This window comes from Balaenoptera musculus, chromosome 17 (genome assembly GCF_009873245.2).
Source record: "Balaenoptera musculus isolate JJ_BM4_2016_0621 chromosome 17, mBalMus1.pri.v3, whole genome shotgun sequence".
NCBI classification, from domain to species: domain Eukaryota; kingdom Metazoa; phylum Chordata; class Mammalia; order Artiodactyla; family Balaenopteridae; genus Balaenoptera; species Balaenoptera musculus.
In genome coordinates, this window is record NC_045801.1 from 77658759 (window position 1) to 77682317 (window position 23559).

General features: G+C 43.9%; 1 protein-coding gene across 2 annotated transcripts; it reads left to right on the forward strand.

Annotated features, from left to right (window-relative positions):
• The first annotated feature begins 1971 nt into the window (after window positions 1-1971).
• LYPLA1 (lysophospholipase 1) lies at window positions 1972-22485 on the forward strand. 2 transcript variants are annotated; one of them, XM_036830036.1, is made up of 9 exons: window positions 1972-2217; window positions 3010-3041; window positions 9134-9199; window positions 11044-11091; window positions 12907-12977; window positions 15348-15421; window positions 17537-17638; window positions 18932-19108; window positions 20725-22485. In XM_036830036.1, exons 1-9 carry the CDS (start codon window positions 2149-2151, stop codon window positions 20776-20778), a joined length of 693 nt encoding a protein of 230 aa, XP_036685931.1. In that variant the 5' UTR covers window positions 1972-2148; the 3' UTR covers window positions 20779-22485. The 2 variants fall into 2 exon arrangements, with proteins under 2 accessions (XP_036685931.1, XP_036685932.1); XM_036830037.1 differs by lacking the exons at window positions 1972-2217; window positions 3010-3041 and adding an exon at window positions 5303-5499 and having other exon boundaries at window positions 20725-22483.
• Window positions 22486-23559: the final 1074 nt, after the last annotated feature.

Here is a 23559-nt window from a genome sequence, read left to right on the forward strand (position 1 = left end):
ACATGCCGTGGAGCAACTAAGCCCGTGCACCACAACTACTGATCCTGTGCTCTAGAGCCCGCGAGCCACAACTACTCAAGCCCACCTGCCTAGAGCCTGTGCTCTGCCACAAGAGAAGCCACCGCAATGAGAAGCCCACGAACTACAACAAAGAGTAGCCCCCGCTTGCCACAACTAGAGAAAGCCCACACACAGCAACGAAGACCCAACGCGGCCATAAATAAATAAATAAAAATTTATAAAAACAAAGAAACACTTTAAAAATAAATAAATAAAACATTACTGACAGAAATCCAAGATTACCTAAAAATACATACTAGTTCTTGGATCAGAAGACTCAGTTGTCAGATTTCCTCAAATTGGTCTGTAGCTTCATGAGAATCTCAATGAAAATCCCAATAGCCTTTTTATTTTGGAGAAATCAGCACCAACTTAACATTTTTGAGAGCCCACAAAATTCTCAGCACTCAGACCCAGGATAAGAATGATTGGGGAAAAAATAAAAGAGACTATGAATAAGACCCCCAAACTTCAAGCATTCTGGCTATCATATAATTAAAATGGAGATTTTGTTGTTTTGTTTTTGTTTTTAAGATCTTTGTTCACTAGCTTCCCCTTCCCTTACACTGGACTCCCTAAGGATTGTTAAAAAACAAAACTCAACAGAGTAAATTTAAAAATCTAATTGGCTTTATGCAACGATTCATGAATGGGGCAGCACCCCATCCAGCAAGTAGAGAGGAGCTCCGGGGAGCCGCACAAACAGAAGACTTTTAAAGGCAGAAAGAGGGGGGCAACGAGGAAAGAGCAGATTACTTCATTTTTCTTTGGGGGATGGAAGGGGTCTAGACAGGCTGATTAACTCACTAAGGCCGACTAGGAAATTCCAGACTGACTTTAAGATTACATCCTGCCAGAGATTGAAACGAATAAGTTTAGGTAGTAAGTTTCAGTTTGGGGCTGATGTGGGCTTAACACAAGTGACTCCATTTTGGGCCTGTTATCTTCCTTTTAACAGATTGTATATATCCTCTAAGTTTCTCCACTAGATTGTGACAACTAAAAACTGTCGTTTGCCACCTGGTTCTACAAGGATGAAGTCAGTAGCCACTGCAGTCGCTGACCTTCAACACCTCCAGAAAGGAGTTCAGAGCTGAGATCAGGATGAGGTACCCTGTGCTCTGGGGAAAACTGACAGAACGGGACTTCAGATAATTAGATACCTCCAGGTGAAAATTTTTATGAACCCAAACTCTTGCATCTTCCCACATTCAGAAAAGCACTAAAACCATTAAATCTCTTCTGACTAGCAGCAACCTTCTAGGGAGACGCGTGCTTGACTGCATGCACACTTGGACCAAAATCATCTACCCACTGACCTCGCCCCACGCCCCACCTTTTCAGAGCACGTCCTCAGCGCTGAGAGGAAGTGTCCCAGGGCATAGCCCTCAGTGAGTCCCCAAATAAAACGGAACCACAGCTCTCACGGTGTGGGTTTTCTCCAGTGGTCAACTGTAACCGTCTGAAGGTCAGGGCATTTTGCCTTTAGGTGTGTCTATCTCCGCCCCTCCCATATCCTACCAGGTATGTGATGGGCATCGGGCCACCGCTGTAGAATGGGGTCATGTGTTCTGGGGCCTAAATCAGTAGGACCTCCAGAGCCACCAATCAGCAAATTGTGGAAACTCGGTGACAACTGGGTGCTTCCCTCTCCAGTTGCAGTTTAAAGTAGGCGAGGCGCGGGCCCCCAAACTACACACCTGTGCAGACCCCAATAGAAATACCGCAGAAGCTGCCCCCCAGGTCCAGTCCTTCCCGACCTTTGCAAGTGAGTGGGGTCGGGAGTGACCGCGCGGCCCCGCCCCCCAGGCCGGCCGCCCGCACGGAGCACGCGCGGCCCGCGGGCCGGAGGTCAGCTCGGGCCGCCCTCTGCAGCGGCCAACGCGGCGTCGGGCGGCCGGGCACTGTGACGCGCGGGGCGACCGGCGGGGCGGGGCGGGGCGGGGGACGGTGCGGCGCGGCGTGGGCGCGCACGCGCCTGAGCGCGCGCCCGTGGGCGGGCAGAACTCGGCGCTCGCACCGCCTTGGGCCGCGGCCCGGCGCCCGCTCCGCCTTCCGCTTCCGACGCGCGGTCGGTGGAGCCGGTGTATGTGCGGCAATAACATGTCGGCCCCGCTGCCCGCCATCGTGCCCGCCGTCCGGAAGGCCACCGCCGTGGTGAGTGCGGCGCTGGGGGCCTCGCGAGGGGTCGCGTCGCGGGCCGGTGGGCGGCGGGCCGGGGCTGGGACGGGGCGTGCGGTCCGGGGGGGTTCGGGCGGGGTGGTGGGCGCCGCCCGGCCGGGCTGTGTGCGGGGGGCGCGGGGTCGCGGCGGGAGGGCGGGCGGCCCCGAGGCCCAGCGCCCCCGGCCCCGCATCCCCCGGGCCCTGCGCGCGGATCCGCCCCGGGACCCCGGAGGCACCCGCTTGAGCTGACGGCGCCCCAACTCCAGGTGTCTCTGGAGCACGTTGCTGCCTTGTCTGTGCATGAGGGAGATGCCTTGATTGTGTCACCTTGCACGCCTGTCCTCAGTTAAAGAAGTTTGAAGATTTAGTGTCCTTTTCGATCAGAGGTGCTGTTCCTTAGGAAACTTGTGCGTGAGGATCTCAAACTTACTTTTAGCCGCCGGAAGCTCCCTTTTGGGATGGAGAAATTCTACTGCACGCGTGAGAACTTTCATGGTTTGACCTGAAAGAGACAAAACGATTTTTCTTGGAATGTGATCATTTGCCCAGAAGCCTTTCTATCTGGGACCTCTTTCAGTGCTAAAACCCCACGTTAATTATCTTAGGAGCTGCACGGAGAGACGTTAAGTGCTTTTGCCCCTTACGCGAAGTCTGTAGAGATTGATTAACTTGCTGAAGGTAGTGTTCTGTGATTCCGGCCTCCACCTTAACTGGGGCTCTGGAGTGTGTAACATTCCGCTGGGTTTATTTAGGCATTGCTTACTCATTGTTCCTCTTCCGTTCTAGGTGATTTTCCTTCATGGATTGGGAGACACAGGGTAGGTACCGTTGTTAGTACCCTAATGAAACGGGTCATGCACCTCTACACGAGCAAAGAATTCTAGGATTGTATAAAAATAGATTGATAGTCATATTTCGTACAGTCCAGTCATGAGATAGAATCCTTTCTTTTTTTGAAAACCCCCAGAATTTTCCCCTCATCCTCTTATTCTGTCATTCTTCACCTCCTGCGTCTGGAACATATTAAAACTGCAAACTCCTCCTTGAGTTGCCGTGGGTAGTGGATACCAGCGATGGGAGGCATGTTTGTAGAGATGCAAGTGAGAGCTTTCCAGAGGAGGTAAAATTTCAGGGCAGGTTGAGGAGAACTAGTTGATTTTGATAAGTGAGATAATAGCAATGTGAACATTCTGAATGAGAGCTCCGATGTTCCCTGAAAAGAAAAAAATCAGTTGAAGGGCAGGGGATGCAGCTCAAAGATTTGTTTGGAGGCTTATCAAACACATTCTGTTGTGCTAACTGTAGCCACGTGGCTTATCTTTCACTCAGTCTCGTTCTATATTGAGAGCTTTTTAAAATTTAAATCAGTGGTTATCTGTTTGAAACTTCGATCAAATTGTTGTTATAACATTGTTACAAAATTGAAGAATTGGAGGAAAAGTGAAGATAAATAAATTTTGATAAGATAGCCAAGAAACTATTAAATCTTTGCAAGGAGGCACTGGGCCAGATTAATTCTTAAAAGTGATTCCTAATATCCTTTTATGCCTCCCAAGTAGAGGTACATGACACATGCCTTGCATGGAGTTATGGGAAAGGTTATAGGACTGTTTCTGGCCATCAGGTAGTCCTATGAAAAGGACAGACTTACTTTACTATTTATTTATTTATTTTACTAAACAGAGGTTTTAGAAGAGCTCTGTTTTATCACCAAACCTTTCTTGATGCTGAGACCCAGGGAGGATCTTGCTCACCTGTAACTTTCCCAATAAAGAGCTTCAAGGTCTGAAGAATCAGTCCAGGGGTTAAAAGCTTCAGTTGTAGAAAGATTCTCTGTGGTCCCCAGTTTAGCCAGATTCTTTAGACCAAAGTTAAGAGTGAAAGTGATGAAAAAAATGAACAATGTGAGATTAGAAACACCAAGAGCAGCCATGACATCTTGACTAAGAATTAAGTTTATATAAAGAATTAGAGGTCTCCAGTTCTGACAGTATTTACTTCGGGGGATGGCACCAAAGAAAGCTGACGCTAGATTGCTTCCATGAGCACATGACGAAATTCAGAACCAGCCGATGTGACAAGTGGCAATTCAATGTTTGAGATACTTTTTGGAGAACTAAAGTTCTTTTGTCAGGTTAACGTAGAGGGTGATGGGGATTAAGCAACTCAGCTATGAAAATGGGCAGCTTTGCCTTTCTTGGTTAAGGTTCTTTTTTGCAGGACCAGCCAAGGTGTGCTGTCTGGTAACTTGGGTCTTGCAGTCTGTGTTCTCATGAAAAGTCTCTGATGGCCAAATAAGATTGGGGGACCCTGTATAATTCTATATTTTCTCAATTCTAATATGTCATTTCCCCCACATTTTTATGTTACTGAGATGGGTATTCATCTTACGACACGTGTGGTTATTGTGGTGGTGATTTTTTTTTTTATTTTTTATAAAAGGCGTTTTTTCAGTGGTGCCACTTAGATTATATCTTAGTGTCTAGGAAATATGATATGGCATATTCTCCTCTAGAAGATTTACTGGGTATACATACACTAGCATGTTTAAAGCTCTGAAAAGTTCTGCAGGAAACACATCGGACCACAAAATTGTTTCTATGGATAACATGTATAATAAAATGTTAGTTCAAACTATATTGCATAAGATCAGTTTTCCTTCCAAAATAAAAACAGCTTGTCTTATGATTATGAAAATGTTACATTTGTCTTGTAAAAAAAATTCAAATGCAAATATGCTTGAGAAGAGGGTGAAAAACAGTTGAACAACCCAGAGATACGTATTTATTTTTGATAGCATTTTAAAACTGTTTTATTTTGAAATGCTTTCAAATTTATAGACGAGTTGCAAGAATAAAACAGATCCCTCAAAACCTTCTACTCAGACTCACTGATCTCTATCAAATATGTTACTGTGTTTGCCAAAACTTGGGAGAGTAAATTGCCGATGCCGTGATTCTTTATTTCCAGACTTCAACATGTATCTCCTAAGAACAAGCAGAGTCTCTTATGTAACCACAGAAAATTACCAAATTCAGGAGATTCAGTGCCATTTAACATTGTTATCCGGTCTAGTCTGTCGCCTAACAGACCTTGGCAGCTGCCCCAGTCGCGTCGTTTGCAGTAGTCCTGTCCGCCGGCGCTTCCATCCCAGCCGCGCTGCCCTGAGCTGCTGCAGCTCTTCAGCCTCTTTTAATCTGGAACATTCCCTCGGCTCTTCTTTGGCGTTCGCGACATGGACGTTTCTGCAGGGATCAGGCTGGTCCCTCCATTTAGGTTTGTTTGACATTTCCTCACGATGACGTTCAGCTTGTGCATTTTTGGTGCGAACACCATGTACATGGTACGGCCTGTTAATTGCATCACGGCAGGAGGCAGGTGGGGCCGTCCGTCCCATTACTGATGCCGACCTGGAGCACGCGATAAAGGTGGTCTCTTTGTTCCTCTGGGTCTCTCTACGGCACCTGTTCTCCCTGTGTAGGTAGAGTGAGTCGTGGGGAGATGCGAATCGTACATCAGACTTTCACCTGGTATTTTTATCATCTGTGGATGATTCTTGCTGGAGTAGGTTGTACTGTGATGTGACTTTCTAATTCTGCCACTCCTTTGATGTCTATTAGCTTGCCCCTCCCCACTTGTGTAGTTTGGACTCGTAGATTTACTTTGTGGGTTACATTCCCTCGTTGTTGTTATGTAAAATTTTTAACTACTTCTTTTAAAATAACTTCAAGTTTACATGAAAGTTGCAGAAATAGTATTTAGAGGTCCTTCTACCTGTCACTCAGATTACGCAGTTGTTAACATTTCTTACACACTTGAGAGTAAGTTGCAGACATGTTGCCTCATGACTCCATAGAGCCACTTCAGTGTGTATTTTGTAAGTACAAGGACATGGCCACTTAGCCATGGTGTAACCATCAGTCAGGCCGTTAACATTGATTTGAAGCTACCATCACATCCATCAGCCCCACTTGCGTTTCCCTGGGTTGACCCAGTGGTGTCCTTAACGGGTCCAGGATCTCAAGTTAGACTGAGCTGTCACGTCTCCTGAGGCTCCTTCAGTCCTGAGCAGTCCATTTTCTTGTCTTCGGTGACCTTGACACTTTTCCCCTATGGGCCAGTTCCTAGGTAGGATGTCCCTCAGTTCGGGTTTATTGACGTCTCCCTTTTGGCAGGGACACTGCAGAGGTTGCTCTGGTGGTCCTGGGACCACACTGTGTTGATTTTTGTGCCTTTGCTGATGATACTATGTTTCATTATCTGGTTAAGGTAGTGTCTGCCAGGTTTCTCCACAGTAAAAGTAATAAATATGATTGCACTTAAAAAGTGTTCTGTGGGGAGATACTTTGATTTTATGAAAATATCTGTTTCTCACCAATTTTTCACCTGTGGATTTAGCACCCATTAACGATTGCTGTCTGGATCTATTATTGTGATGGTTGCCAAATAATGATGTTTTAAAAAATTCCTTCATTCAGTATTTATTCGTTGGCAGTCTACAGTATTATTTTCAATCCTCTCCTTGTTTGACCTCTCAGTAAGATCTGACCCACTTAACCACTTCTGCCTTTGAAACTTTGTTTTATAAACTTTTACAATCTCGGCCTAGAAAAATCTCACACAGATGGGCAATACAGACCAGCGACGCCTGGAATATATGGAGGGGAAGGAGGGGTTTCCATGAAGAGGGCCCGGCTTTCTCCTTCCCTGCTCCCCTTCGTCAGAGCTGTGCTTTCCGGTGTCACAGTCAGCTGTGAGGGGAGGGAGTGTTTCCGTGCATGAAGCATGACTATGGGTGGGGCACCTGGGGGGAGGCAGGTCCCAACCTGCACCGCTGGCCCAGAACTGCCAGAGCCCAAGCCAGCTTTCCGCGGAATTACGAATACGGGCAGGGGGACGACTAGGAAGAACCCCGTGGTGTTGGGCTGGAATCGAGGAACTAGTGTAATCTCAGACTTTTTAACAAGTTCCCAGACGGTACCACATTTTTGAGAACCACTGGACTGAATGAACTGTTTGAGGCCACACTTCTAGATAGAGACAGAGTTGGGGCTAGAACCCAAGATTCCTACTCGTTTATTATTTACTAAAGTAATTTCCTTTGTTGCTTGTGCTTTTGGCTTCACGTCTAAAACACCATTGCCAAGTCCAAGGTCACAAAGATTTTCGCATGTTTTCTTCTAGGAGTTTTATAGTTTGATCTCCTACGTTTAGGTCCTTGCTATATTTTGAGTTAAGTTTTGTACATGGTATGAGGTAGGAGTCTAACTTCACCCTGTTGCATGTGGGTTTCCACTTATTCCAGTTACTTTTGTTGAAAAGACTGTTCCTTCCCCATTGATTTGTTTTGGCACCCTGTTCAGAAATAAACTGACCATAAATGTGAGGGTTTATTTCTGTATTCTCAAATCTATTTCATTGATTTGTATGTCTTTTCAGTGTCACAATCTTTATTACTGTTGCTTTTAGAGTTAGCTTGTCAGTTTCTGCAAAGCCAGCTGTGATTCTTTAGAGATTGCATTGACTGTGGATCCATTTGGAGAGCACTTCCATCTTAAGAATATTAAGTCTTCCAGAATGCGGGATGTCCATTATATAGATATTTTTTCATTTCTTTCAACATGTTTTGTACTTTTCACACTAAAGTCTCACATACACACACACACACACACGAACCCACATGCATGCACCCATATATAACTTCTAGAATAGTGCCTGGCTCAGTGTCAGTGTTACATAAGTGTTAATGTTCATAATGTTATTAACTTTTCTGTATTTCCTTAACACTTTGGGGGAAGGTGGATTAAAATAGAGAAGTAGTTAATAGAAAAGCATTTAACATTTATTTCAAAACTATTTAATCCAAAAACGTCTTAAGTTACCTTTATTTTACCCTCTAATAGAGGTAATATGTGGAAAGTATCAGGTGTAATGTCAAGTGTAAAGACGCAGGGAGCTGTATGTATGTATAGTATGATCCCACTCTTGTAAAATCTGTATCTATTTCTCAAGTGATATGCATGAAAAAGATTGGAAGGAAATACGTAGAAAGATTAACTATTTATTTCTGGCCAGAAGGATTTTGATGACGTCTCATATTCTGTTTTTAACATATATATGTACATATACGCATAAGGAGAGAACGTTAATTAAAGTTATTTTTTCAACTTCTTTTTCTTTTTTTTTTGGCTGTGTTGGGTCTTCATTGCTGTGCGCGGGCTTTCTCTAGTTGGGGCGAGCGGGGGCTACTCTTCGTTGCGGTGCATGGGCTTCTCATTGCGGTGGCTTCTCTTGTTGTGGAGCACGGGCTGTAGGCGTGCCGGGCTTCAGTAGTTGCGGCACGTGGGCTCAGTAGTTGTGGCTCATGGGCTCTAGAGCACAGGCTCAGTAGTTGTGACGCATGGGCTTAGTTGCTCTGCGGCATGTGGGATCTTCCCGGACCAGGGCTCGAACCCGTGTCCCCTGCATTGGCAGGCAGATTCTCAACCACTGCGCCACCAGGGAAGTCCCATAAGGTTGTTATTTTTAATGGTGCAGTAAGCATGGAGAAATATCAGACAGCTGCTTTACTTTACTCCTCTGAGGATTTTTTCTTCATATAAAATGAATTATATCATCTGTCTTGCCTACTTTGTTAGGCACATTGTTGGGAGGTCATAAAGAGATTAAAAAAATGTATTTTATAAATTATAAAGCCCAGTGAAGTATATGAAAGAGAAAACACTGCTCTTCAGGAATCATGAGAGATCGTTTTTATCCGCAGGTAAAGCTGAAATCATCAGCTTTGGGTTGTTTCTAGGTTGGTCTTTTAAGGGGTTGAAATTTACCCTCACAGGTTTACTCTTCTGTTAGTAACTTACTGGAATTAAAGCAGTATCTAATGGCGTTATCCATGTGGTTTCTCCACCAGGCATGGGTGGGCAGAAGCCTTTGCAGGTATCAGAAGCTCCCACATCAAATACATCTGCCCGCACGCGTAAGTATTTTCAGTTTTCGGGCTTGGGATTCAGAGTCTGGAGAGGAACAATCGTGATAGCTTTACTTTTCCAGCAAAGCATTTGAATATAATTAATTTTTATCTTTTGAATGTTCGGCTTCAAAATAAAGATTAGCATAGTAAGTTCTGTAAAACTAAAATGTGTCCTGGTTACATTGAATATTTTTCTTATCTTTTTTGTTGCGAAATTTAAAATAATGCTCTCTTGGAGATCAGTTGAACTCACAGCCAGAAAAAATTTTTGTAGACATACAAGTGCCTGTTAAGTTCTCAGGACATCCACGAGCTGTCTCTGAAGGGGATTTACCTGTCAGGTTGGGGAGAAATCTCTACTACCTTGAAAACACGCCTAAATTTGATCAGTTAGAGACAATGTGATGCAGCATGGAAAGAACACAGACTTTGGAGACTGTTAAGTTTGGTTTTGAATTCTGAAAACATTTGTGGGTGTCAGAAAGAAACTAGTACGTTTTGAGCAAACTCAGAAAATCACTAAGATGAACAAGTCTTAGGTCAAAGTGTGCTGAGAAGCAGTAACCATAGAGAAACAGGTGGGGTGAGATACATGCTGATAGGTTAGTAATTCATCCTCGGAAGTGGTCGTAGCAGCAGAGTCGATAAATGTGAAAGAGGAAAAATATGAGATTACGTAAGAAAACATTCCCTCCTCTTTTTATCCTAAAAGGGTTGCTGTGTCCTTATTAATCTGACTCATGCCAGAGACAGAATTTTTTTTTTTTTTTGTCTTTATTGGATTATATTGCTTTACAATGGTGTGTTAGTTTAGTTTCTGCTTTATAACAAAGTGAATCAGCTATATGTATACATATATCCCCATATCCCCTCCCTCTTGCGTCTCCCTCCCACCCTCCCTATCCCACCCCTCTAGGTGGACACAAAGCACCGAGCTGATCTCCCTGTGCTATGCGGCTGCTTCCCACTAGCTATCTATTTAACATTTGGTAGTGTATATATGTCCATGCTACTCTCTCACTTTGTCCCAATTTTCCCCCCCCCCCCCCCCCATGTCCTCAAGTCTGTTCTCTACGTGTGCAAGACAGAATTCTTGATGGTGTTGCAATTTCTGTACACTGTTATTGGCTCCAAGATTGAATTTAGTTTAAGGCTATTTCCCAACCTAGGAAAGTTTATGTTCTCATGGAAATTTTACTAAGACTTTGTGACCTCTAAGGTAGACTTGTTTCATGAGTCAGGAGGATGGTGGTGAGATGTAGTTAAGAGTGTATTTGTTTTTCTTTCCTTTTGTACCTAGCTGCATTCAGGTTGTCCAGCAAGTTTTTCATCACAGAATTGAGTTGGGTAAAATGGACACTTAGGCAAGACTTATATTTCCCTTATTTATTTAGAGGTCTCTTAAACAAGCAGGTACATAGCTAAGAACTAGAAAATAAGCAAAAATGTACTTTGAGCCTATGGGAATTGATGCCACCGTTTCTGTGCAGTAAGTTGCTTGTATCCTTAGCCCCTTAGTCAGAGTCTCAGAAATTTCCATCTGTCTTGGTTACTGTTTTCCTTCTCGTGTCTGGTTTGAAAGTATCAAGTAAAGATGTTGAAGAAGGGAGATGTGGTTTATTCGCCGAGCTTAGTCCACTCCAGCTGCGGCTCTGTCTTGAGAACCATCTGGAGGGCGTGGAGAACAGGACTGTGCAGGTGTGCGTGTGGTGAGGCAGCTCGTCTGTTCAAATTGTAGCGTTCAGTTTTGTGAGAGCCTCGAGGAATCATCTTCAGTTGATGGAATTTATCAGGTTTTGTACTTCGGTATATTATGCTTATTCTTCCTTTTCTTTTTCTTCCCCATGTAGACCGGTTATGCCTGTAACATTAAATATGAACATGGCCATGCCTTCTTGGTAAGTAAGACTTCACTTATTCAATAAGAACTTTTTACTTATACTTTTTTTTTTTTTATCAGAAGTGCTTTTGCATCTAGCAATTTTTAATTAATTATTTTTAAGTTGCAAAGTTACATATGTAACCTTTATTCGACTATTTCAGGTTTTATATGTTAGATTTGGGGTAAACTTAAGGAGCTGCACCAACAGGTAGAGAAACAGGAGAGAATGGGTGGAGAGAAATACTGTAGAGAACATCTCTTACTGCTTGATAAGCCTTTGTTGATTTCAGTAACCAAACGTGTGGACGCGCCCGCGTGGCATCCACTCTGGTGAAGCCGCGGCCTCTCCACCTCCCACCTTCTTGCCTTCCTGGAGAGCTGGCCAGTTTTTAAGGAAAGCACTTCCTGTTGAGCCCTCTCAAGACATTCATGATGTCAGGCATTCCCTGTGTGCTTTACAGTCGGTTCTTTGTTCTCTGAGCCACTTCCAGACCATGCTTTCTTCCTGCTGCTCTGAGACTCTGCCATCAGGTCTGTTCAAAACTGATGACTTTGACAGCTGATTCCTATTCTCCTTTCCCCTCTAGCTCCTGCCACCGTCTTACCTTTCAGGTGACTAGGGGATCCAATGTCAATGACCCATTCACAGCCTTGACCGGCTTGTCACTTCCTGGACTCTCCTCTTCCCGCTGACGTTTTCCTCTCTCAGCTTCAGGCACCCACAGCATCCCCTGGGCTTTGTCGTCTGGAACTGTTCCATCTCTGAAGGCACTTACTTCAGACCTGATTGTCAAGCGTAGTTGTTCCTCCTGTGAGTTTGCTCCCCCGTCTCTGCGCTGCCTGTTGAGGCCTCGTGGGGCCTCCAGCCTGCCGCCACCTTGTCCTCTGCTTGTTCCCACTCACCTCTAACCCACCCTGCACCTTCGTTTTTATCTACTGGACATTCCTTGGCAACTTTTACAGGTTCCTGCCTACCTTGACCTTTGATTCTTCCACCTTCCCTCTCTGGCAAAATTCCTATCCAGAAGCAAAATTTCTACCTCACGTTGCTCGAGACCATAGCGGAAGCACCCAGCGGGTAGCGAGGTAGTCGGGGCCAAAGGAGGGCCGCCCAGCCTCTGGTCTGAGGTCGCTGCAGTGCGTGGTGACAGGTTTTGCAGAATGTGGATGGAGGCGGCCTGTGTGCAGTAGGTGTGGGCCGCGCGTGCGCAGGTGCCGTGGTGAAGTAGCTCCTTCCAGACGGCTGACTTACGATGCACTAGGAGGGAGGCGAGGGGCTGGGGTTTATTCCAAAGACCTTAGGGATGTGGTTTGAGACTCCTGTGTGGGTGTCAGGTCGGACTAGGTCATTCTTCAGGTGTTTCTACCTTAAAATTATGTGGTACTGTGACTTTTTAATAGAATCTGTATCTAGTTGGTGTGAAGGGAACTTACAGGATGTCACATTCACGCATTTAAGTTGACCGTTTGGCTTCCAGAGACAGGTTTTTTTTTGGTTTTTTTTAAAATATTTATTTATTTATTTTGGCTGTCTTAGCCGGGTCTTAGTTGTGGCATGTGGAATCTTTTAGTTGCGGCATGCAGACTTCTTAGTTGCAGCACGTGGGATCTAGTTCCCCGGCCAGGGATCGAACCCAGGCCCCCTGCATTGGGAGCGCGGACTCTTACCCACTCGACCACCAGGGAAGTCCCCAGAGACAGTTTAATTTGAGTTTAATGTTCTAGAGAATATCTTTGGTTAGCCTTTTTTCTCTAAAATTACCATCTTCTTACCAAGAGTAGATATTCTTGGAATTGAACGATTCTTCTAGAATTTTGCCTTATTTTCCAGGTTTGACATTATTGGGCTTTCACCAGATTCACAGGAAGACGAAACTGGAATTAAACAGGCAGCAGAAAGCGGTAAGTAAGAAAAGTTTTGTAGTAGATTCAGTCGTGGTAGTGTTGTTGATGAAATCCTACATAGCTGTCTGAAGTCAGGTGGCGCTGTCCTTCCTTCCTGGTGGCTCACCGTCTTGTTTGACTCGTTAATTATGGTCCGTGAAGGTGAGGTGGGTGGGGAGGAGCGGCATTTATCAGACTTGAGTGCCGTCGGCTGCGTCGTTCTGCTTTGATCGGCGTAGGCAAGTGGAGAAAGTCGCAGCGTGTTCGATGGCTGTGGTCAGTTATTGTCATTAAAGAGATTTGAAATAAGGACAAAGACAAGGCTACACGTGATGTCATGACATACAATGAAAATTATGGCAATGGCTAGTTTTAGTGAGGGGCCCCTGCTCGAACACTGCTGGACCTGCCAGGCGATTCCTGTAAGTCATCTCACTGGGCACTCCTGTAACAGTGTTAGCTCTGCTTTACAGGGTCTCCAGTCACGTCCTCGCTTACGAACATGGTAACCCCGCTTACTTGTGGGGTGAAAGCATAAAGAACGCTGACTTATCGGGAGAAGTCTGGTTTTAGCCCATGCACAGGAGCACGTGTGTCTGACACGTAGGTACTGACACACTGACAAGCAGACAGCGCCGTGGCCAGGCCGGCCTCCCTCATGACCTGGGTGGTGACGCGGTGGCCTCGATGCGACAGGCCTGGCTGTGAGGCGTTCGTTACAGACGCGAGGTGATAGGTACCCAGGGAACCCTGCACGGTCTTCCTATTTTTACGTTTGTTGGAAATTTTCAAAAATCGTTTAAAAACCAAAAACGGTAGGTAGGTTCCTTTTTAAAAATCTTTTTATTTTTTAGAAGAACTCTTAACTTTAAAACAGGGAAGATGCATTCAGAACATATTGGATATTAAGGAATGTCAAACCAAGGACACTGACTTTTAGGATCATCAAAAAGTAGATCAAAGCTAGACTCCTAGAGCTAGGATTTTGTCAAAATATAATAGGTGGTAGAGCTCGTGTCGGGTCTGGGGGTGAGTTGTCAGACCCTGGGAACATAGGGAGGGTGGGCCTTGTGGCGCGGACGGCCAGGCCCAGTGGGTTGCGGGGTGAAAGTCCCGTCCGGGGTAGGGTTGGCCCGTGGCATTCTTTGTGTCTGACGTGATGTGTGATTGGAGAGAATCGGGTTGAGACCCAGAGTTAGGAATGAGGGGTGTCTCCATTTGGGGCCGGGAAGATGTGCCCATGAACAAAGAAGAAAGGGCTCGGGGTGCGTCCAGGGCCTGGAATCAGGACCCGTCACTCCACAGCTGACTGCGGTCACCGTGCGTGGTTTAACTTTATCTCGGCGCTTGGTGTAACCAGAGGAGTGAAGCCGTGTGAAACGGAGGGAAAGTGGCCCCAGCTCCCTGCCCCTCCCCGGCGCAGGGCTGCCTGCTGCCCACTGTATCTCCTTTCCCGCCCGGGCCCTGCGGTTCCCCCCCGTAAAGCCTCAGGCTTCTCAGCAAGGCTTTCGCCTCTTTACCCCTCTCCTCTCCTCTAGCCCGTTTTCCCCGCGCTCACCAGGGTACCCCCTGCTTTTCAGGCGATTCTAACTAAGAACTAAATTTATACAGAACGAAAAAAACATTTAATTTGGGCTTTGGGGTTTTTGCAGTGTTCTAATTAAAGCAGGTTTTAGGTTTTTGGTAAAAAGGAAATATAAAGTTGGAAAGTTTCATCTTAAGAAGATGGAACTTACACATATGTCAAAAATGAGAGGAGATAAATTTGTAAAAGGTGCAGTTATCCCCAAAACATAGTATTATAAAGAAAAAGGAAATTCTAGGAGTTAATCAAGTAATACAGTTAATGATGCGTGTCAGAGTATTTTGCAGAAACAAAAGAATTCATTTGATTTTTCTCCCGCATTGTTTACTGGCTATAGGGAAAAGTACACTGTATCTTTTCTTTTTTTTTTTTTTAATAATATAGTGAACTGTTTAAACAACGTCAGGCACAAACCATGTAAACTACTTAACTACCTACGATTTAAAAATAACAGCTTTTAGGTACAAATGCCTATGGTTCATTGAAGAGCGAGAACTGTAAAATGTGTATGAGCAGAATGGACCGTGGATAAAGGACTATCCATGTCCATCTGCTGATGAGAGAAAAAACTTGTTTACAGATTATGCAACAAATCGTTGAACAGTTTAAGTAACAGCTGCAAAATCTGAGTTTTTGAAAATCCATTCTAGTTTTGTATTTTAATAGAGTGCTCCAAGTTTTTCACTTGTTTCGACCTTTAATATACTTTGTGCTTTTCTGTTATTAATTTTTTTCCTATTTAAATTATATCAATGGGCTTAACTTTGAAAGTATTGGTGATTTAACTTTTATGTTATTTTTAGTAAAAGCTTTGATAGACCAAGAGGTGAAGAATGGCATTCCTTCTAACAGAATTATTTTGGGAGGATTTTCTCAGGTAAGATAAAAGTTTGGGTGATATGTCAGCGTCATCAGTATGTTTATCTAGAAGTCTGTAGTTTCAGTCATTTTTCTATGGAGGAGTCCTGTTTTTAGAAGATGTTACAGAATCTGATATATTACTTACTGTTAATGCTGATTAAGTTTGAATGGACCAGAAATAATGATTGATTAATTAGAGAGTATGTCATGCTCTTTTCCTTTTTTAGTTTTCTCTCTTCAGTGATAGCCTTCACCCTACAGATTATGCCTTGAAAGTCAATTTATTAAGGAAACTGATTGGAACCTGGAATGTATTTTTCTAAAATAACTAGTACACATGCAGTTAGGTCTGAGTTAACACTCTGTACCTCTCTGAACAAAACTCTGCCTAAACGCAGGTGTTAAGTCCCCTTCCCAGGAGAAGACGAGCAGTGGAATAATAAGGTCGAAGAACAGAGAATTCCTTCCCTCTGTTTGTCACAGATTCCCAGCGGTCGAGCCCTGCGGACTTCCCTGTAATCGCGGTGGGGTGAGATCGGGGTAGGGACTCCCACGAAGCGACCCCAGTGCAGGGGCTGCGCCGGCCGCTCCCTGACCTCCACTGCATCTGTCCTGGTCCCCGGGTCGGGGGTGCTTCAGCCTCACCCCGTGTTCAGGGACCCCTGAGTGGTTCCCGTTCCTGAGTACATGGTGGTCGTCCTTGGGAGGGGAGCGAAGTCAGTCTCGGTAACACCACTCTGTCCTCTTCCCTCTTCTTGTCGTGTAAGATAAGTTTTAGATAAAAGTATATGATGTTTCTTTTCGGCATCTTTCTTCTCTTTCTGTACTTTTTCTCTTGCCTTCTATACTTTTTCTACAGTTACATCATACTGAGTTTACATCTTAATTTCAGCTCATCACCTGTTTGCCATGTCACTCACCCCGAACTGCCCTAGCTGCCAGTCTGTAAATCCTCTGGGTCAACAATTTAGCGTCCAGACTGCCTGAATTAGGGCAGTGTCAGAATTATGGAGTCATTTAGAAGTTAGAATTCAGTAGAAACACAGGTCGTTGATATAATATAGTAAAAAGACGTGTTATTGATTTGGTATGTGTCGAAACTCGCAGGTAATGTACGTTGTACTACACACTGTGACATAAATATGGGTACAAAAATGAATGCTTCATTCAGACAGGAGTCTGTCTATGAGATTCGTTGATTGTAGTTTGCAGAAACCAACTCCTAACACCTTAGGCAAAAAAGAGTAAGTTACGAGTCTGGGGTCACATCACGGAGGCCACGGATGGGAATGAAGCAAGGCCCCAGGAGGCACCAGGACTCGGGAAGCCATCGGGGCTGTCTCTCACCTGTTTCTCTGCCCGTCGGCTTCACTCGCCTGTCTCTCTGCAGCCGGCCGTCTGCTGCCTGTGGCTTTTCCCGTTCTTGAGTTTACATGTTACAGTTCCAGCCACACAGAGAGAGACTGACGGTCTCTGAATTTCAGTTTTAAAATCTCTCGGATGAGAAAGAATCTCAGGTCCTCTGGTGGCCCCCGTGAGCCGTGGGCACGGGTCAGCGGGCACGCAGGCCCCAGGATACGGGTGTTGTGAGCCGGCGGCCTGTGCTCCAGAGGTGTCCGCCGCGGGGTCCTTCTCGTGAGTTCTTGTTTTGGAAAGTAATACCAGTTTAAGACCAGATTCGATTTTCTACCTACAACTTTGCCGAGGAGGAGATAGTTACTCTAGGGGATTTCCCTTGTGGTCCACTGCTTAAGACTCCGCGCTCCCACTGCAGGGGGTGTGGGTTGGATCCCTGGTTGGGGAACTAAGATCCCACATGATGCACGGTGCAGCCAAAACAAAGAAAATAGTAACTATAAGTTCGGAGCGTCCCTACAGCATTGTCAGGGCAGCAGCGGGCTCTGCCGTTGGCTGGTTGGGCAGTTGCTGTGGTCTCACGACAGTCTTCAGTGTGGAGAGTCAGGTCCTTGCGGACACGGCGGGGTGTGCATGTATTTCTACCCGTTTGCCTATTGTATTGGGCGTCAGCCACCCACTTTGATTTTTTAGTGAACGGTGTTGATAACAAGAATCACTCCCCTTGCTGCCGGCAGAAGTTGTGTCCCACTGACTTTCCCTGTTGTCTTTCCAGGGAGGAGCTTTATCTCTGTACACGGCACTGACCACACAGCAGAAGCTGGCCGGCGTCACCGCTCTCAGCTGCTGGCTGCCCCTGCGGACTTCCTTTCCACAGGTGCCTGGCCCACGCCTGCAGCGCGGCAGCACTGAGCTGAGGGATGGCAGATGATGTTGAGGACGCCGTCACGTTATGATTATTAATAAACTTAATTTTTTAAAGCAGTTTCAGGTTCACAACAAATTGAGCGGCAAGTACAGAAGGTGTCCATATACCCGCGTCCCCGTACACGCACAGCCCCCCATCAGCATCCCACAGCACAGGACACATTTGGTATAACCAGTGAACCTACGGTGACACGTCAGTGTCACTCAAAGCCCGTAGTCTACATCAGTCATCCTTTTTTAAAAAGAATTGCCTTAGACTTTTGTGATGTACTATTGCTAGGCTTTATCTGTATACTACACTGTCTTTACCGTGGGTTGCATGGAACAGAATAAGAAATGAGTCCTTAAAAAAAGAAAGGAAGAAAGGGAGGGAGAGGGAAGGAGGAAGGAAGTCCTTATTGTCATAAATTCTATATTTGAAGTCTTTGGTACATTTTAAGATATATATCAAAATTCGGGCTATTTTTTACACATAGAAATGATGTTTTTGAATGCTCAGTATGTTCATTGCTTGGTAGCAGAATTTTAGTGTAGAATATAATTTCTAAATACTCAACAGTATAAAGCAAGATATAGTACACATGGGGGAGATGGACGTTATTTTATTTTCAAATTCATCCTTAAACCTAGGGGGTTTTTTTCTTATCACTATATAGTAACCCTTTGGTGTCTTGCACGTAGTAAGTGCTGTTTATTAACTTTCTTATTCAAATCAAATAAGAGGGACTTCCCTGGTGGCGCAGTGGTTAAGAATCCGCCTGCCAATGCAGGGGACACGGGTTCGAGCCCTGGTCCGGGAAGAGCCATCATGCCGCGGAGCAGCTAAGCCTGTGCGCTCACTGCAACTAGAGAAAGCCCGCGTGCAGCAGCGAAGACCCAACGCGGACAAAAATTAAAATTAATTAATTAATTAAATACACATTCTTAAAAAAAAATAAATAAGAGCTGCAAAGAACATGACTCAGCTGAAACATACTTCTCGTGTCCAGCCGCCCGAACATACGATTAGGATACAATGTGTTTCAGGAACTGATTCATTAGGAAGACATACAGTACACGGCAGGGTAATCATATGTCCTATAAAAGTTTAAATAAAGAGATGGGGGGGGTATAAGGATGGGAGGAATTTTATTTCTGTGGCCAAATGTAACCTATAATGTGAGTAAGCACGTGTTGTATGTGCCTAGCGTAATGCTCCACACACCTGAATAAATAATCCTGGTCCCGTTCTGGTTTTTTGCAGGGTCCCATCAGTGGCGTGAATAGAGACATTTCTATTCTTCAGTGCCATGGAGATTTGGATCCTTTGGTTCCCCTCATGTTTGGTTCTCTTACTGCTGAAAGGCTAAAGACATTGGTAAATCCAACCAATGTAACCTTCAAAACCTATGGAGGCATGATGCACAGTTCATGTCAACAGGTAAGTGTTTGGAAGCAGTGATTATAGAGACACGTCTGCAACTGTTTGCATGTGGTATTTTTAAGATAAATAACATTTGACTGCTTGGGGATTTAAAGAAGTTAATTAATGAATTCACATTGAACCATAGGTTAGTAGGACTTAGATCAAAGTTTATGCAACTTAATTCAACAGACATTCACTCATTTCTTATTACATGTAAACACTGTAAATAATTCAAGGACAAATAAAAAACATTTCTCTGTTAAAATCTGAAGTAGATTACTTAAAATGAGAATTTTTAATAGGGAGAAGGATATATATCCAAGTAACTATATAGAAAGCAGAATGCGAAATGTGTTATATTAGAAGTTTTTTAAAAGTACTCTGAAAAGCTGAGACGGGTGATCGTAAGAATGAGGGTTGTCAGGATAGGTTTGGAGGCTTGAAAAGGACTAGAATAAAAATCAATTGCTAAGCACTGAGACAGTCCAAGTTAACATTTTTTGCAACTGTCAGCTGGCGAAATCATTTGCTTCGGGACAGAGAAGGCAGGCAGTAATATGACTTATCCAGAAAGACGGGGAACCTGGGATTCTAGGTGTTACTGAGAACATAGTTGAGCCCCTGATGATGCGTTGAATCCTGAAAGGGCGACACGCCGGGTACCAGGAGGGAGGGGCTGAGGGTCCAGAGCAGTGGTTTTCAAAGCACACCCGGCGCCCCCGGAGCTTAACAAACACACAGATGCCAGGACTCCGGACTCGGTGCCTCTGAGTCAGCACATTGAGGCTTCAGGAGCAAACGCAGGCGGCTGTGTGTGTGTGGATGAGACTCTGTTCGCCACACTGGAGAACACTGGACGGATGGTTCGGGGCAGGAAGGGACAGGAGGTGGGGCTGGAGGAGGTGGTGTCGCAGGAGCCCCTGGGGACCACACAGCGGGTGAGACAGGCCACTGCCGTGCCGTGCCTTCTTTGCCGAGTGAGGAGGTGATGCGGGTGAAGGTCCTCTGCATGCTCATGTGTGGGTCTAGGAGGCTCAGCTGTGAAATACTAGGGGTGGCAGCAGGAAATGTGTTTGAGGGAAGTGAGAAAGCTGGGCCAGACGCGGGAGGTGTCGAGCAGTTTCCTCTGTGATGGATTCACCTCTGCGTCTCTCCAGGCCTGCCTTGGGGACCTGCTCCCCTCAGCCTCAGCTGGCTGGTTGTGTGTGAATCCTTTTGAAAGGCACAGAGCATTTGGTGCTGTTGATTTAGCATTTCATTCTAATGAGGGAGTGTTAGAAGCTGGGCACGGACATGTGGTTGATGGCAGGTGTGTATGTGCCAAGTCTTCTCTGCGTGGTTACTGTCACTTTTAGACCCCCTTCCTCTCCCCCCGCCACCCGCAGTGTTTTATTTTGTTCAAGCAGTGCAAATGCAGACCATTTTCATAGGACTTCATAATACGTGAGAGTGATCATTGAATTACAATAATAATCATCGTAGGAAATGTTTTCTAATCTCTATCGGCGCCTCATTTCTCTTTCACCACTTTTTATGTAATTGTAGTAAAAATGTGGTTTTAGTTGTATTTAGTGGGGATTTAATTTCTGATTTGTGTAACTGCATATTAATAATCTCTTTATTCCAAACAGGAAATGATGGATATCAAGCAGTTCATTGATAAACTCCTACCTCCCATTGATTGACGTCACTAAGAGGCCTTGTGGAGAAGTGCACACCAGCATCATCGTCGTACCCGATCTTGAAACCTCTGATGTTTGCAGTGTTAAAGTGTTTTGCAAATACACACCAATGACACAGACTAAATAAATCTCCTCGTGGGAAATTTATGATCTTTTAAGTTTCTATGTATGTATTTGTATAACATGATCCAGAATATATTAGTATTAAAATAGGTGAAGCAGCTAGCTTCTTTCTCTCATATGTAATTCAGCGAAATAATAAAATACTGCAACCAGATTTTTTATTACATCACTTGAAAATTATTAGTATGTTTAATGAAAACTTGTTCAGGTATAAATGAGCAGTTAAGACATAAAAAGTCTATGCATGCTGTGACTTAGACTCTGGACTTATTCCCAAATTACTTAGTCACCATGCAGTATCTGTATTTTTATATATGTGTTCATATGTACTTAATGATTATAATACATAATAAGAATGAGGTGTTATTACATTATTCCTAATAATAGGGATAATGCTTCTAAGTGTCAATAAAGAGAAATATTGCTGTCTTCAATTAATGGCCCTTTTATTTTGGGGACCAGGTTTTTCTTTCCTGAATATAATTTCTATTTAATACTCTTTTTTCCTCCCTAGAAAAGAAATGTGTTCTTTCTTCTTTTTTATCCTTCATAACAGACCAAATATTGCCTACTTGCCATAGACATCTGCTGTCAATACGTGCTGTAATTTGACATTCTTAATCACAGACATGACGGCACTGAAAATGTATTTATACTTGTAGAAAGAAGCCAGACATCCCTTCAAAGTTTCTACACTACTTCTTAAACTGGACCTTTGTCTGCAGTTTAGTCCTGCAGAGTTACTCGAATCTTTAGTCCAGGTAACGAGAATAATTCTGTGGTTGTATATTTCTGTAATTAACTGAAAGAATAATTAGGTCATATTCTACTATGTTCTGAAATATTTAAGACTGATCTTACAAACTGTAATTTCTAAGATGATTTGTTCTAAGATGATTCTCCTCATAGCATAGAGTTTTAGTTTACTTATTTTGCACATGTTTGAAACCGACTGCTGTAGGAAATGAACAATCCATTTGAAAAATTTGCTTTACTTTTATCTGCCAGTGGACTTATTTGAAATTTTCACTGTAGTCGGAGAGGATCTTTTTAAGTTAGTTTCTGTGCAAACATAAAAGTAGCAATTATTTGATTTTAAATAGATTTTTCAGATTATTGGTTAACATTATTTGAAAACAAGTTTATGGGTAATAAAAGTTAGTCAGAACTCAATACATGTGGTGTAGTTACCACCCAGTTTTAATATGTAGCAAAAATGTACGCCTGATATTTCTGAACTGTTGTTAATTTTTCTGCTGTATTCCAACTGACTAGAACACCGTTAGGAACGCATCTTTATAAATGGGTGCTACTTGATGATGGAAATGATTTCGTATGGACAGTGTAGGATGTTAATAATGAAGCCATACGTTTATGTCTGGATTTACAGTTTTTAAACAATCATTTACTAAGTCATTTTGCTTTTATCTTGAAGAATATAAACTGTTGTTTCACTTACACAAATCAGCAAGATCTAATTTATGGCAAGAAATATTCCATTGAAATGTGCTGTAACGTGGGAAAATGTAAATCTTTTTCACGGTTTCTATCAATGTGAAATAAAATGTAATTCTGACTTTTCTGTGACTGGCTCTTTGGAATATTACTTTTAACATTTGGGTTTCCTTGGAATGGCTGTCTGTAAGGAAAAGGAGGAAAGCGACAGTGTAATCCCAGGAACACACATTGAGAGGGAAGTTTGATGGTGGTGTGGCCCCCGCCTGGCTCTTCTCCAGGCGGGGCCCAGGCTTCCTATTCCTCAGTGTTATGAACAAGCTGAATCAATCTTCAGTTTGATTTTCAGTGTTCCTAACCTATTTAAGAAGTTTGGTGTTTCCCTCTGTCTTCTCCTTCCACGTAGTAGTCATGGGATTTTTTAAATTAGTGTCACAAATCAGTTATCAAGTAGTTTCTTCTCCGTTTATCTCACTGCTGATTTCTGACTTTCCCCAGTAAGGAATCCCGTCTGTTCTGCCTCTTAAGCAGTCCTTCAGCTTCTGCTTTTGAATAAAGTGACAGCTCACATTTTTGCGAGGCTGCTTGTTCCATTTTGGGGTAGCCCTCGTGGTAAGAGAGTTCTGTACTGTAATGCTGTCTTCAACTTCAGCTCTTTTTTAGATTTATCCTTCTTCACAGCAGCATTGTATTTCACGTGATAATCTTTGATTTCATCATCCTTTTGAAACTCTTGGTTCACAGTCAGATGTGGTCAGAGCGTGGTATTGTTTACGTCTGTCGACAGGTAATGACAGTGTCTATGTATGTGAGTCACTGGGAGGTTTGCCTACTACTGCAGTCCTTCTTATTGCTACTTTTTAGAAGTAGATACGTGACACCCTCCTAACAACATACCATTTTATTCATAAAATTTACTAAAAAGTGAAAATTTGTTTATTCGTGAAGTACTTAATATATTCCAGGTAGGCACTGTACTAAGCATTTTATATCCTTTCCTCATATAATCTTCACATCAACCTTATCTTCATTTTACAGAAGAGGAAACTGATCCCTGGAGAGATGAACTGTTTGCCTGTGGTTACAGAGCTATTATGTGTAAGAGCCAGGGTTCAAAATGATGTGCCTTAATTACTTTGTGGTCCCCTGCCTTGCCCTGTGCCCCTGTGAGGTAATTTAAATGCTTCTAAACATAAATAAATGAAT